This window comes from Myotis davidii, unplaced genomic scaffold (assembly GCF_000327345.1).
Source record: "Myotis davidii unplaced genomic scaffold, ASM32734v1 scaffold573, whole genome shotgun sequence".
Lineage (NCBI taxonomy): Eukaryota > Metazoa > Chordata > Mammalia > Chiroptera > Vespertilionidae > Myotis > Myotis davidii.
In genome coordinates this window covers 7,420,778-7,437,384 of record NW_006285997.1, presented here as the reverse complement: position 1 = coordinate 7,437,384, position 16,607 = coordinate 7,420,778, and the positions used below count along the sequence as shown (strand labels likewise).

The window sequence follows — 16,607 nt, the reverse complement described above, 5'->3', positions numbered from 1 at the left end:
AGGGGGGATGGGTGGGGGCTCTGCAATAGCCCCAAAGAGGGAGGCCCAGGCCACCCTCTGCGCAGCGGTCCATCGCGGCACCCTGGCCGGGTGGGTGGGGCCTCCCTCTGCTGGGCGATAGATTGCACATCCCCGTGATCCATGCCCCAGAGAAGGAGGCCCAGGCCACCTGGCCTGCGGCCACAGAGGGAGGCCCAAGCCACCCCGTTGGCAGTGCTGTGGTGGGTGGGCAGGTCTTTCCTCTGCTGGAGGATCTGGGGGCCATGTGATTAATCGCCCTCTTCACAGAAGGTATCAGGATCAAATAGGTTTATGCATGAATCCTAGCACTCCTTTGTAAAATGGATGATTGCTCATGCTATATAAACTTTTACAGAATCTATGAAAAGGAGCAAAGATTTCTAAATATTTGTGAGATTGCCCTAGCCAGTTTTGCTCAGTGGATAGGCCTCGGCCTGCAGACGAAAGGGTCTCAGTATTCAATTCAGGTCAAGGACAGTTACCTTAGTGGCAGTCTCCTCCCCGCATGGGCCCTGGTCAGGACTCATGCAGGGGCAAGCAATCAATGTGTTTCTCACACATCAATGTTTCTCTCTGTCTTCCCTCTCTCTTCCACTCTCCCTAAAAATCAAAGGAAAAATATCCTCAAGTGAGGATTAACAACAACAAAAAATTGTGAAATTGTATAATACAGATATCAAAATAAGAAAAGAACAAATGAGAAGTGAAATGATCAGTCACATAAATTTATATGCAAATATCCAAAAATAGTAATAACATAATTCAGAATACAGATGACCAAACAGAGTTCATTCCAGGAATATATGCATTTTATTTCACAATATAAATTGGAAAATCTTACAATTATTTCAAAACATTATTCAACAATTCTTTATAATAAAACCTCTTAGCAAAGTAAGAATAGAAATGATCTTTCTCATCTAATAAAGGAACATGTCCAGAAAAGTATAGAAAACATCTTTTTTAAAATAAAATCTTGGAAACATATTTAAAGTGAAAAATACAAAGCAAGGACCAAAGAATGCTCTTCTCACTGTCCCCATTCCACACTGCACTGGCAGTCCTAGGCAAGATGATGCAAACAGTACGTCAGAGCTATGGAAATGTGAAAGGAATAAACAAAATGATCCTTTTTCAATAAGTAATTGTTTACATTGAAACTAAGAAAATAAAAACCCTATAATCAAGTATTAGAATATACAGGAGATTAATAGAAATGCTCATTGTAAGACCAGGATGCATGCTTTTACACAATAGAATGCTTTATACATGTTATAATTTGTTAACAGAGAAACTAAAAATAAATGTATTAATAGTTGTATAAAACCTTTATGAAGAAAAAAAAACAAACTTTATTAAAAGCAACTGAAATAAATTGAGAGACATAACATGTTCATTGATGGAAGACTCAGTATAATTTCCTCAAATGGGTATATTACTTTAATGCAATCCTAATAAAATCCTGAAATGACTTTTCATGATACATGCCAAACTAATATATAAGTTCATATGAAAATAATGGTCCGTAAGTATCCCCAAAATTGAGTAATAATAATTACATGAGTATAATAATGATGATTATAGAAGACCCATCATTTCATTCATTATAAAGTTATATTAATTTAAAAAGTATGGCACTGGTTAAAATCAAATGTAATAGCAAGGCTATAAACAAATCCATATATGAATTAGATCTCATTATATGACAGCAGCTTAATTAATACTTCAATAAATTAAACGAGAATAATTGGCTATCCATAGTGCAGAGGTAAAGTTAAGTTTCTACTTCATAACAGATTCTGTCTGGATTAAATACACAAATTTGAAAAGTCATCTTTAAAATATTTGAGGAACATATTCCTGATATCAGAATAAGAAAGTTTCCTGCATAACACAAAACAAAACAAACAACCCCCTTAGTACTCAGTATTGACATATTTGAACATATTAATATTTTAAAATATAATAATTAGCAAGAAAATGAAAATAACAGGTTGAAAAATATTTTTAATACATATAATGAACAAGTGCATAATATTACAATTAAAAACTGTACAAAAAATACCTAAATGATAAACAAGTTAAGGAAAAATGGTTGAAGAATAAACTGGAATTATGAATATATATGCAAAAAATTGTTCAACTTCACTAGTAATCAAGGAAATGCAAAATAAGACAATAATGAAATTTTTGTACACATCAAAATGTCAAAATTTAAGTCTGTGGAGCAATTTCTACATAGCTAATAAAGTTGAAGTTACCCACACTATATAATAATTCAGAAATTCCACTTCTAGTTATCTATTTGAGAATGCGTGGCACACATATACAAAAAGTGTAAAATGTTCTTTGCCACAATGTAATGCTGAAAATTTGTAAATGACCTCACTAATCCTCAGTAATAGAATTGTAGCATAAACTGAGTTGATTCTACAACCAAATACTTCTTAGCAGTTAAAATGGATGCTATAGATCTCCATTTACTTTTATGAAAAATGTAATGCTAAGTGAAAAAAAAACATCATTTGTATAAAATGGAATAGCATGTAAAATAATTGAATCTTATGTCTGTTTGTGCCTATGCCCATATAAACCTACATCTATCTGTCTGCTTATAAATCTATCAACCTATCTATCCTATCTACTAAAAGAGAAACATGGTAATTGGCGTACAACCGCTACCCTTTCCATTGGCTAATCAGCGAGATATGCAAATTAACTGCCAGCCAAGATAGCAGCTGGCAGCCAGACAGCTTGAAACTAACATGAGGCTTGCTTGTTTCAGTGACGGAGGGCTCCAACGTCCCCGACCTGCCTTACTGGCCTCTGAGCTTGCAGTTTAAGAAACATTGTAACAAATATAGAAGCTAAAAAAAACCCCAGAAACCTGCTTTCAGCGAGCCCGGGATCTCAGAGCTGGAGTTATACATTGTTTTGATTATAGAACCTAAACAAACCAGATACCTTCTTTCAGCAGCAGAGGCCTCAGAGCTGGAGCCAGAGCTAAAGCTGGCCCAGAATGAAAAAAAAAGAAAAGAAAAAAAGGAGCAGTTGGGAGCTTCAGTCAGCCTGAAAACAGCCCTCAGCCCCTCATTGAGACTGGCCAGGCCCCCCAGTGGGGACCTCCACACTGATCCAGGACACCCTTCAGGGCAAACCAGCCAGCCCCACCCATGCACCAGGCCTCTATCCTATATAGTACAAGGATAATATGCCTCCCTGCACCGGGATCAGCGTGACAGGGGGCAGCGCCCAAACCCCCTGATGGCCCTGTGGCTCTGTGTGTGACAGGGTGCAGTGCCCTAACCCCTTGCTCAGCCCTGCTCTGTGTGTGACAGGGGGCGGTGCCCCAACCCCCCAATCAGCCCTACCCTGAGCGTGACTGAGGGTGGCATCGCAACCTCCTGATCTGCCCTGCTCTGTGCATGACAGGGGCGGCGCCGCAACTCCCCAATCGGCCCTGCTCTGACCAGGGGCTGCACCTAGGGATTGGGCCTACTTTCTGCCAGCCGGGAGCAGGCCTAAGCCAGCAGGTCGTTATCTCCCGAGGGGTCCCAGACTGCGAGAGGGTACAGGCCGGGCTGAGAGGCCCCCCCTTCCCCCCCAGTGCATAAATTTTTGTGCACCGGGCCTCTAGTTCTATATAACCAAAATTGGAAATGATTAACAACCTTAAAGAACTAAATCTATAAGGTTGTAGTTATTTGTCCATTGGGAAAAGGTATGATGAAGGATCTATAGTAAAAAAAAAAAAAATGTTAAAAGCAGATGTGGATCATCATCATATGTTATGTTATTTGTATTTGTTTATATATGATGAAGTTCTCATATTTAAAAAAAGGAGTCTTACAGTGAGATGCTTTATTTTTCAGATAAAAAATGTTGTTTATATAAAGACCTGGGTTTGAGTCCCAGTTTTGCTCCTATGTGCTTCATTCTGTAAATGAGGATAATAGAAGATATTTAACTTGGTGGTTTAGAAAATTATTGAGATTTAATGAAAATTAGTGTATGTGTGTGAAAGTGGCTATTATAAATTTTGAAGCACTCTATTAATATAAGGAACATTTGCAAGCAGTATATTGCACATTAGTATTAATTGTACATGCACATTTGTATATATTGTAAGGTTTTCTTATTGCTGAATTACCCCCCCAAAAAGAATATTTGATCTTAGAACAGACAAAAGTCTTCATCCATATCTAACTAAAGAATAAGGTGGAGAGATTTTTAAGAAACTATATGGTAATGATTCTTTTATCTAATGTTCACTTACCTGGACTATTTGGAACAGACTTAGAAAAGGGAATTAAACCCATATTAAAAACAAACATATGAGTCCAACTATATGACATTTTTGAAAAGGCAAAAATTTGGAGACATTTAAAAGATCAGTGGTTGCCAGGAACTCATGAGAGAGGGAGGAGGGGAAAGATGAATAGGCAAAGCACAGGAGATATTTTGGGCAATGAATCTATTCTGTATGATGTGTATGATTACTATTCTGTAATGTTGGATGCATGTCATTATGCATTTGTCAAAACCCATAGGAGTGTACAAAACGAAGTGTGATCTTCAGTAAAAACATATTAATATTGCCTAATAAATGCAATAAATGTATCACACTAATGGAAGATGTTAATAATTGGGGAAAGGGAAAGGATATTTAGAACTGTACTTTCTGTTAAGTTTTCTGTAGACCTGAAGCTCATCTAAAGAACTAAGCTATATAAATGTAAAGCAAACCAAGATGCACAGCATTCAAATAAAAACCACCATCCTCAGACTCTAAGCAGATTTCCTTTCTTATGCATGGGGCATTCAGGTATTCTCTCAGGACCTCTTTACTCTTGTCTTAGTTATAATTTTAACAGATTCAGTGTATGGATTTTCCATTTAACTTGTTAGTATGGTACGATCAAGGAAGAAGCAACTTGTTTTTCCTAACAATTTTCAGCTAGCAGTCGGACATGCCAGTGGAAGGCCTGTCAGAACTAGAGCATGTCTATTTTAAATTAGCTGCTTGGTTATTGCCTCTCACCCCACCCCAACACTACCATCTGGCTGCCCTAGAGCCTCCCCTAGAAACCCCCTGACGTACAGATTCCATTAAATACAGGATTAACACGTTAACACCTAAAACCTTCAGAGATCACTTTAGAACCGTGACTGGAGTCCCTCCTGATGGGTGTCTTTGCCTTATTTGTTATATAAAAATAATAATTATAATAATAATGTCAAGCATGAATAGAACTCAAAGAGGCAGGACAATTGGTGGAGATTTAGACTACAGGAGAGAGACCTACAAACACAGGTGGAAATGAGAAATCTAATATTTGAAAATATGTATACCTAAGGTGTTAATTATTTTAATGTGTGTAATGCTTTACAGTTTTCAAAGTGATAATGTAACAATGCATCATACAGGAACATTTGAATTATATTCCGCATGTTCTTTTTCTGATGTTAGAAAAGAACCTAAAATTCTTTGGAATGTTTTATCTTGATATATATTTTTCTTTCTTTATTTTATTGCTTAAAGTATTACAAAGAGTATTACACATGTGTTCATTTTTTCCCCCCGCCCTAGACAGTCCCCTAGCCTCCCCTATCCCCCAGTCTCTTATGTCCATTGGTTATGCTTATATGCATGCATACAAGTCCTTTGGTTGATCTCTTACCCCCCTACCTTCTGCCCCCCAACCCTCCCCAGCCTTCCCGCTGCAGTTTGACAATCTGTTTGAGGCAGCTCTGCCTCTGTATCTATTATTGTTCAAAAGTTTATAATGGTCTCTATTATCCATGAATGAGTGAGTTTTCCACATCTCCCCGAGGCCGTCTTCTATGTGCTCTCATGTTGAATTCCATTATATGTATCTCTAAATGTGAACGTTAGAATTGCCTATGTTCGGCTCTGTAGTTCTATGAGGCTAGCAATTGTATATTAGTCATCATTGCATAGCAGATACCTAAAATAAAGTTCATACAAAGTGTTGAATAAATATTTGTCAAAAAGGTGTAACTTCAGTTATCTTTAAAAACTTACTTATTCAGAATTATTTTGCTGATGATACTGGGTAAATAAATTTGAATGTTTTGAGAAAAGTCATAAAATATAGAGAACAATCATCTTTAATTTTTTTTTCAGAAAAAATAATTGTCAACATGCAAGTTCAGACAGTCACAACATTCAAAACAATTACTAATGTTGTTGGACATTTAAAGGGCTTGGCTTCTCCAGGTAAGTATGGTAAAGTATTTGTAATCTACATTTTACACAAAACATCACAAAGAATTGCTCTATAATAATTTAATAGCAGAGTTAAATATGCTGTCTTATGTGTAACCAGAAGTTTATACCACTCTAAGAGGGGGCAATATGAAACCATGAAGCGGATCTTTATTTTCTTTCTTACAATATCTCTCCAAAAGTAAATCATAGTAGTGAAGAAATCAAAACAAAATTAAACTGGCATGCGCCTGGTGAAGATAAGCTGTACAAGCCAATGTCTTCTCTCTCTTTGTTTTTCTTTTATTCGCTGTAACAGTGTCAGAGGTATTTTTATTTAAAAAAAATACTTTTTTAAAAATTATAATGTTTACGTTTTAATGACATGTGGGGCTTTTTTGTTCGTTTGCTTTTTCTTAAAATCTTATCAATGTATCTATGTCCTGTCTCTGACCCGTGGTCCACTGACAATTCTGCCAAAGGTTTGCATGGCTTTAGGATTCGAAGATGCTTATGAAAATGATCACCTGGTTACATTTTAAATAATTTAACCTTTGTTACAGGATGCTGACTGAATCTTGGGCTAATGTTATAAAGGCCAAAAAAATAAAAATAACTGACACATATATTAAGAGATTAATAGCAATACTTTCAAATACATTGTGAGGTTGGATCACATATTACTGTCTGGTGCGCTTGGTATACAGTGTAGAATGCAACAAACTTTTGAGTACACTTGTGCCACTTCTATTAGTTTGTTTGGGACATTTACTCTAGTTCTCCTTGGACAAGTATTCTCTATGACTTTAGTCAAATTGACCCTACAGTTGCTAACCCAGAGATTTCTGAGATGAAGTTTTATATCCCCTTAGTTTCTTGCCAGCCAACTCTTACAAAATTAATGGGAGGTATATATTTCCTCCAATTTACTTATGCTAGACATGTTGAACAATTTCTGCTCAATAACGGAAGATATACACACATTTCAAAATTCTTACCACTGAATTTTAACAAATTCCCATAATAAGGATATCTAATTGAAGCACTAGAAATACAAGGGCTGGAAAAAGATGGTTTATAGTTGTGACTATGCAAAACAGAGAGTTAATAAAGCTATTGTAATAATCATAACCTGCATGTTTTTTTTTTTCCATACAAACATCTGTAGACCTATTTTTGCCCACCTCTGTATTTATCAACATCGCTGCATTTACAAGTTATTGAAAAATGAAATTGTACAATGTTCTATTAGCTTTAGGGTAAAAACTTTCCTTATAAAGATTCAATATAGAAAAATTATTTAATCAATTTACCAGTAGTATACTTCCATGCATATCAGCAAAGCTTCTAATATCTTCTTTAAATCCTAAACAAAGACATCACATAATTTTAATGACTCTGAACATTAGAAACGATCATCAAACATTATTAAGATTTTTAGATTCTTGTTTACAATATACAATTCAAACAGAACTTTCACACATATCTGGGAAATGAGTGAATAAATTCCCAGGGTTCCAACATTTGCAGACACACTATGTATACTATTAATTAAATGTTGATGACATGTTGGCAGATCAAAGACATTGCTGGCTCCAATATCAGTGTGGAAATCTAAAATAGCTTCACACAGTGACGTTTCCCATGAGGTAGCCTTTTTATACCATGAGTCAACTGATGATTAATTTATTCCACACATATGTAGTACTTACTATGTATCAGGCACTGTTCAAAGGGCTTTACAAATAACAGTTCGCTTAAACTTAAAAACAACTGAATTATGTATGTCCTATTTTTATCCCCATTTTATGGTTGAAGAAATTAATACATAGAATGATTAAATAAACTTCCCACAGTCACACAACTAGTAAGTTGAATAGCCTCTCTTCAAACCCATGCAGGCAGGCCTCAGAGTCTGCACACTTAAGCATCAAGATATGAGACATTCTCCTAGCGCGATGATACTCAATGAAGAAACCATTTTACACAAATGTGTAGGCCACTAAGCAAATACATTTAGCTCTGTACCAATAATAGTCACTGACAAGAAAATCAGGGAAAACTCTGGAAGCATGTCTTTAGCCTACTTATTGATGACAATAATCAGTAATGTACATTGAGTAGGCATTCCATGTGTCATTGAGACCTTGCTAAGAGCATACCTAATAGATTTTGTATGATTATATAAAATAAAATATGTGAAAAGGAAACTTTTGCAGTAATTGGATGCCTTTTGCTGTTGTCGATTTTTTATTCTTCAGAGAAAGAAGTGAGGTTAAAACTATAATTAATTCCCTAAATACTTATTGCAAAAATCCATATATAACCACCACATTTTTAATATTTAAAGCTACTAAATAACTGTTCCCTCAATGTATTAAAAGTTCATTAATATTTACTGAGCATACAGACATTGTTTACAGGGCACTTCCCACTATGATTCTGGGATAATGTTAGATAAAGGTTTCATTGTGGCATATTTGCATACCTCACTAATTAATATGCATGTCACAGAGGACAGTAATATGAATCTAAGCTTTGGGTTCATAATTGGGTACAGCAGCTGCCTCTGCTTTGATATACACAGATGTGTGAATCAAGACAGGGGTGAAAAAATGTAAAGTAGTCTTAATTATTAGAACAATTTTGCATAATTGTTGCTCAGTTGTGCAAAAGGATTATGTAAATGTCATTAAGTTTATTGTTAGGATTTATATTTTGTTTTAATGGCTCTTGTTTCTTTCTATTTCCAGACAAATATATCATAGTTGGCAGCCACCATCATACTACATCCAGTTACAGGGGGCAAGAATGGGCCAGCAGCACTGCCATAATCACAGCTTTCATCCAGGCCTTGATGTTAAGAGTGAAGAGAGGGTGGAGACCAGACCGCAGTATTGTTTTCTGCTCCTGGGGAGGAACAGAGTTTGGCAATATTGGCTCATATGAATGGGGAGAGGTAAATGTACATCCATTAGTATTTTCTCTTCTCTCTCTTTCTCTCTCTCTCTCTCTCTCTCTCTCTCTCTCTCGTAGACAAAGTAAAATTGTCAAAGCCAAGGACAAGAATGTGCATTTCAACCAGGATGTCATGTCATATCTGCTAGGTTGCTGAAATCACTCAGAAGAATGAAGGGGGATTAGAGTTGGACCACAGTGAATTGTGTATGATCTGCCACTATTCATATTGCTACCAGATCTACAGACTCTAATATGCCCACAATAGTGTTTACCTGGTTATTGCATATCTCAGTAGACAGGTTGACAGGAACAGGGTAAGAAAGGATTAAATGATGCATACCATTAACCTTTCTTTTAAAACTTTCTGCCATTATCTAGAATAAGGGAACTTTCTCCTATGTTAAATGTGTATAACCTTAGTATTATAATTTAGAGATGCAACATGGAGACTAGACTCAAAATAGTATGTGTGTGTGTGTTTTTTTTTCTTCCTTCCTCTTCTCCTCCCTTCCTCTACTCTTTCTTCTGTCTATTCTTCTAAACCTATCTCTCTGCTTCTTTCCTACCTACAGAAATACTTACCTACCTACCTTAAGAAGCCTTTGTCCAAATGAATGGGTCATGGTTAGAAAACAACTGGAATATTTAGTATCAAATGCTTCTATGTCTGTGCCTCACAGATGCACTGTTTTTAATGGGATATGACAGCTGATACTGGGATTGATGCCCGTCTTGCTCAGTCCCAATTGGCCAGACCACAGCAGCAAGCTAACTTACCAGTCAGAGTGTCTGCCCCCGGTTGTCAGTGCACATCATAGCGAGCAGTTGAGCAGCCTTAGCATATCATTAGCATATTATGCTTTGATTGGTTGAACGGCCGACTGGCCGACTGGACACTTAGCCTATTAGGCTTTTATTATATAGGATGAGAGTCCATAGGAAAAAATGTTTAAGTTAGAAAAGGCTCTTCTTCAAAATACACTAATTATGCACTTAGTCACTTTCTGTTTTTTGTTGTGTGTGTTTTTTTGTGTGTTTTTTTCATGACGTTTTGGACAAAGATTTTGAGTAAAGAAAATGTCAAATAAAAGATATAGATTTGATTATTAGCTTTAAAAATATCCTCTTGCAAATAACTATGTCTTAGAAAATTACTTCAGTACAGTTTATGAAGCCATTTACTAATTATGCACTTAGTCACTTTCTGTTTTTTGTTGTGTGTGTTTTTTTGTGTGTTTTTTTCATGACGTTTTGGACAAAGATTTTGAGTAAAGAAAATGTCAAATAAAAGATATAGATTTGATTATTAGCTTTAAAAATATCCTCTTGCAAATAACTATGTCTTAGAAAATTACTTCAGTACAGTTTATGAAGCCATTTTGCAACTATCTAGTTGAGAAGGAATTTAGAAACTATTAGTTTTCCTGTTCAAAATTTACTCTTATGAAAAATGAAACATTTTCTTTTAAACTGCATCCAATTTATGCTCTAAATACACCCCTTAGGGAAGATGAGTGAGGAAAAAATGTGTTGACACGTCCTATTGTTCTATTTAATTTTGTTTGCACAGGAACCTCTTGAAGTCCACACATGTAATTAAAATGATTAGGCGGTTTTGGTCAATAGAGGATTGACTCAGCACTGATCTTGATCCTTGGGAAGGCTGATAACATTTTACTAGATATGTTCTTCAAGAACTACCATTTATTCTGTGAAGAATCTTTATTATTTACAGGATATCATGGAAATACTACAAATTTTACAGTCAAAAAATTCCAAGTTCAAGTCTTCTCTGCCACAAAACATGTGGACTTTTACAAGACTACCCTACCCAAGACTTGATTTATCAAATGAGTATACAGATGCCTATATCATGAGTGTCTCCTGAGAATTAAATGGACTAACATATACACAGTGTCTATTGGCTAGTGTGCAAACAGCTGTTTTTCTGTAGTACTTTGTAACACTGGACTTTTAAAAATTGTTATGTATAAAGCTGAATACCTGAGTCAAAATTTACCATTTATTTTTCTTTAAAATACTTATTTAATTTAAATTAATTGTCTTCTCACCTCTCTTACAGAGGTATAGCTGAATTTTCAACATAAAATAGGAGGAACACCGATTCCATAAGGATTTCAAGTCCTTGCAGTCTTTTATCTGATAGTGTTAGAAGAAGAAATATATGTTCCTGACATGAAGTAATACAATTTTTAGGATGTTTTTTAGTATGTTTCTATATAACTGCCACCATGGTAATTATCCATTAAATATTTGTTCAAGAAGATGAGAAAAGTATCAGAGGGACTTTTTACCTATCTAGTAAAAGAGAATCATTGGTCATCAAATTTTGGAATTTAGCAGAGAAATGAGAAAGCTATTCTATTTGAACCATTTTATGCTACTAATCTGCGTGAAATATATCAGGTTTTATTTCAGTTAATATGTGCAGGGATACAATTGTATTATGTTCCATTTTGCTCAAAATAAAGAACCAGTTTGTACAAAAAGTAACTCATTGCTTCACAGAAAGGGTTGGTTTATTAATCACTGAAGTAGTTTTCCCTTGTCTACTCTCTAATTCAAACACTATAAAATTAAGTGCCCTCACTTGACCAAAAATGTCATCCTGTATTTTGGAGGTGAATCTCATACTGTGTTAACCATTTAAAAACATGTTATCTTAAAATTTGCCTCCAGAACATATTTGAAATATTTTATCAAAATGTTATGTTTAATCCATCGCATTTATTCAAAATCATTTTATGACTTTGTGTACTCTTACTAAATAGTATGAAATTGCCGACAACGTACTGGTACAATGTAATACTTTTAAGTAGAAAGTGTTTAGTATTTAATAAGTAACTGATTAAAAATCTGTTATTGTTATTTATGTTAGAGACAATTTTTTTTTCATTTCAGGATTTCAGGAAGGTTCTGCAGAAAAATGTTGTGGCTTATGTTAGTCTCCATAGTCCCATAAGGGGTAACTCAAGTCTATATTCTGTAGCTTCACCATCTCTTCAGCAACTGGTAGCAGAGGTAAGATGAACCGCTTGTTATAAAGTGATTAGACAAAATTGCTGTTTTCTCTATAATTTGAGATGTCTTGATATTTTTTTAATTTAAATTTTTCATTGTTGACACTATTGCAGATGTCTCCTATTCTCCCCCTTGTACCTGCCTCCACCCAGCCTTGGCCCCTCCCTTATTCTTGTGCATTGGTAAAATAGGTGTACTAATTTTTCTTGGATATTTATCTAGTTGTGGAATTGCTAGATCATAGGGTAGGCACATGTTTAACTTTTATAGATACTGTCAAAGATTCTCCAAATTGCTTGTACCAACTGCACTATCACCATCAATGTATATTTCCTGTCATCACCGACATTTAGTATGACTATTCTTATATGTTTATGGTGGTATCATTTGGGTGTTTGATTTTAATATCTCTGTTGATTAATAATATGAAGTACCTGCTTTCGTATTCATGTACTCATTGGCCATTTGGGTATCTTCTTCTGTGAAGGCTTATTTAAACCTTTTGCCTGTTCTTAAAAGAGAGTTGTTCATATTTTTTTTATCTGTATGTCAGAGTTCTTTATATACTCTCTATACAAGACTTGTGTTGGTTAAATATTGTGAGTTACTCTCCCAGTCTGTGGCTTGACTTTTCACTCTCTCACTGGTAGCAACACAATCTTTAATTATTAATCTTTTCTTGTGGAAGTCTTCTAATCAGCATTTTTGGTTCTAGTATCTTATTACAAAGAACATGTTGTACTTAATTTATTTAGTATTTATGTTGAAGGAACATTATAAACCTTTGTTATTCATTCTAATTCATGCATGTTTGAGTGGTTATTGTGTATATGCTTTGCATTCTATTGGGTACTATAGGATGTTCTATAAACATGAATGGTGTGCGCAGGTTGCTTAAATGGGTAGTGAATAAAGATTCTTTGTAATTGGAAAAAAGCTCTTTCCTAAAAAATAATTTTCCTTTGCTTCTTAACTGTAGAATAAAGGACAGACTTATCGGTGCTCTCTTAGTTAATAAAATGCAACTGCCTTTGAGCAAAACAAGTTATGAAATGAAAGATAAAATAAGATTTATCCCCCAAAATAATTTTAAACATTAGGATGCAATACAAACACATACATCTCTCTCTATATATTGCCATTCCACCTTTATTTTTTGAAATCATCTTTCATACATCACAGAATGTATTGATTTTGCCCTTGGAGAAACAGAATTTGATCATCCATATATTAGTCAGTGCTCTGTACATCTCAAATAAATAGTGATGAAATTTCTAAGAGGTTATTTTAGGGAAGCCTGAAGCATCTGTCCCTATGAAAGTAGTCAATCTAACTATAGTCTACTTAAGTGTTGCTTTTGCATCACCTGCCAGAAACTGGCAAACCTGATCAAAACTGAACAATTGCATCAATATTGTAAAACTGTCTGCAGGATAAACAGTGTTGTTTTCTTTTTAAACTCTAAAAAGTTAGCAAAGATATATTTGTTTCATACGGTGTTTAAAAAAAACAAACACGTTTTATTTTTCCATATACCAGGAACTCGTCACCAGAAAATATAGTACATATATCTCATTTCTACTACATGAGTTAGAGTATTGAGCTCATAATCCTACTACAGTATCCTTTCGTTGTGAATACCCCAACTGTTGCAGAGCTCTATTGTATAATAAATTTTTATAGGCAATCCAACTCTGTATAAAATTATTTTAAGTATGTAAGCACACAATAAGCATGTGAAATGCCTTGGGACTTATATTTTACCATGAACATAAGACATGTATAAAGAGCTCAAATATAGGGGCAAGCATGATAGGTGCCATACAGGAATTTATAGGAAAGAGACAGTGTGATTGGTTTAATTTAGAATTCTTCATTGTAGAACATTGACAAAAAGCTTGAATGTAATGATGATCTTGAAGAAATTTAATTACCAGTCTTTTCAAAACAGAATTCTTCAGTCATGTAAACCAGCTCCTCTTATTTATAGTGATCTACCAAACCATCTTTTCAAATCACATAAACTGACCTCCATTTTCTTATTCAAATCAAGGATACCAATGTATGCTTCTGATCCCTTCCAAACTCACACAGCTATATCTGCCACAGTACTTGTACAACTGCTACTGACTGCCTGCTATAGTGCTGGTTTTTATTCTGCAGGACCATGCCTTTATTGTATAGGAGATATACAGAAAACATGTGAGATATTTTAGCCCTAGAAGCTCATTAGTTTAAATTCTCGAGTTACCAGAAGCCTGAATTTCAAATAACAGAGTTATTAATTAACATGTTAACAGTTTTTCTTGCTCTTATATTTATACACTATGGAATTTTTTTTTTAAAAAAGGATATTGCTAGTCATCTAAGACATCCATAACAAAATACCACTGACTGAGTGACTTAAAGAACAAAACTTGATTTTCTCACAATTCTGGAAGCTAGAAGTTGAAGATAAGATGCAGGTGGCATAGATTTCTCTGGAGGCCTGACTGGCAGATGGCCACCTTCTCATTGTGTCCTCACATGGCCTTTTTCTCTGTGCACACTCATTCCTGGTATCTCCTCCTCTTGTAAGAAAATCAGTTGTTTTAAGTTAGGGCCCTAACCTAATCTCATTTAAATATAGTTTACTTTATTTTAAAATATATTTTGTATTGATTTTATAGAGAGGAAGGGAGAGGAACAGAGAGAAATACACATAATCAAAATCAATGTTAATTTCTTAAAATAGCTTTGTCTAATTTAGTTATTGTCTCTGACATTTTAAAAAAAATAATTTTATTGATTTCAGAGAGGACGTTGAGAGGGAGAGAGAGATAGAAACATCAACGATGAGAAAGAATCATCGGAACTGTGACCTCCTGGTCATAGGTCACTGAGCACACAATTGGTCTTGTCTGTGGCATTTTGACTAGTATATCAGACACCATTCCTCTATAGAATTCAAAAAATGGCCATTTACTCAGGACTAGTATTAGTAAATCATCATCGATGGCAGGTTAGATAAAATTGTTGCACATACACAGCATTGTTAATGTAGTATAATATATTTTGCCATTAAAAAAATTAAACCTAGCTGGTTTAGCTCAGTGGATAAAGTATTGGCCTGTGAATCAAAAGGTCCTGCGTTTGATTCCGATCAAGGACAGGTACCTCAATTGCAAGCTCCTCTCCAGCCCAGGCCCTAGTCAAGGCATGTGCAGAAGGCAAGCAATGGATATGTTTCTCTCACATCAATATTTCTCTCTGTCTTTCTCTCTCTCCCCCACTATCTCTAAAATCAATGGAAAAATATCCTCAGGTGAGGATTATGAAACAAACAAAAAATAACAACAACAACAAAACAGTTAAATCTACTCTCATGAGTTGTCATTTTTTTATCCTACCTGATTTTTAATATGTTTTGGTTAAAAAACCTACCACTAATGTAATTAGTTAATCATCTACATAGAAACTACAATAGTAAAATTTTGCCCTTATGACATATGACATTTTTTGTAGAACTTTTATGAGTAATGAAATTAGGTTAAATAGATATGATTTTATGCTTAACAAAAAGGAATCGCTGATTTCAAGTTACTTGTGGTATTCAAGTTAATGGGGTAATTGTGATATTTATTTCTATGTGCTTAATTTATAAATTATGGCTTCTTTGTTTATTTTAAAGTGGTATCTAATCAAACCATTTTGTGTTTGTGTTCATATTTTGGATTTGAATAGTTTACTTGGTTCTCTAACAAAATAATTTATGTTTATACCTTAATGTATTATCAGAAAGATAAATTTAAAAAGCAATGCCATTTTCAAAAGCATAAAAAACAATAAAATACTTAAGAATACATTTAACCAAAAAGGTGAAAGGCCTGTACACATAAAAGTATAAAACATTGGTTTAAGAAATGGAAGTAGACACAAATAAATTAAGAGATATTCTGTGTTCTTTTATTGGAAGAACTAGAGGCATGGTGCATAAAAATTTGTGCACTCGAGGGGGGTTCCCTTAGCCCGGCCTGTGACTTCTTGCAGTCTGGGACCCCCTCAGGGGATGTCCACCTGCCAGCTTAGGCCCACTCCTGGGGGGAATCAGGCCTAAGCTGGCAGTCAGATACCCCTCTGGCAGCCTAGAGCCCTTGGGAGATGTCCACTTGCCAGTAGGGAGCAGGCCTAAGCTGCAGTTGGACATCCTTAGCTCTGCTGAGGTGGAGGGGGAGGTTCCCGCCATCACTGCTGTGCTGGCAGCCATCAGCCTGGCCTGTGACTGAGCAGAGCTCCCCCTGTGGGAGCACACTGACCACCAGGTGGCAGCTCCTGCATTGAGTGTCTGTGGTGGTCAGTGTGTGTCATAGTGCAC

At 35.3% G+C, this 16,607-nt stretch overlaps 1 protein-coding gene across 1 annotated transcript in view; it reads left to right on the top strand.

The window, feature by feature from the left end:
* Positions 1-16,607, top strand: part of LOC102757107 (inactive N-acetylated-alpha-linked acidic dipeptidase-like protein 2) — a gene marked incomplete at its 5' end in the record, with an annotated part of 304,189 nt that overhangs the window by 208,309 nt on the left and 79,273 nt on the right. Inside the window, 3 exons of the mRNA XM_015559693.1 lie at positions 6,170-6,262; positions 9,004-9,209; positions 12,134-12,253. Of these exons, the coding sequence (XP_015415179.1) occupies positions 6,170-6,262; positions 9,004-9,209; positions 12,134-12,253 (419 nt within the window). The remainder of the gene's footprint in view (positions 1-6,169; positions 6,263-9,003; positions 9,210-12,133; positions 12,254-16,607) is intronic.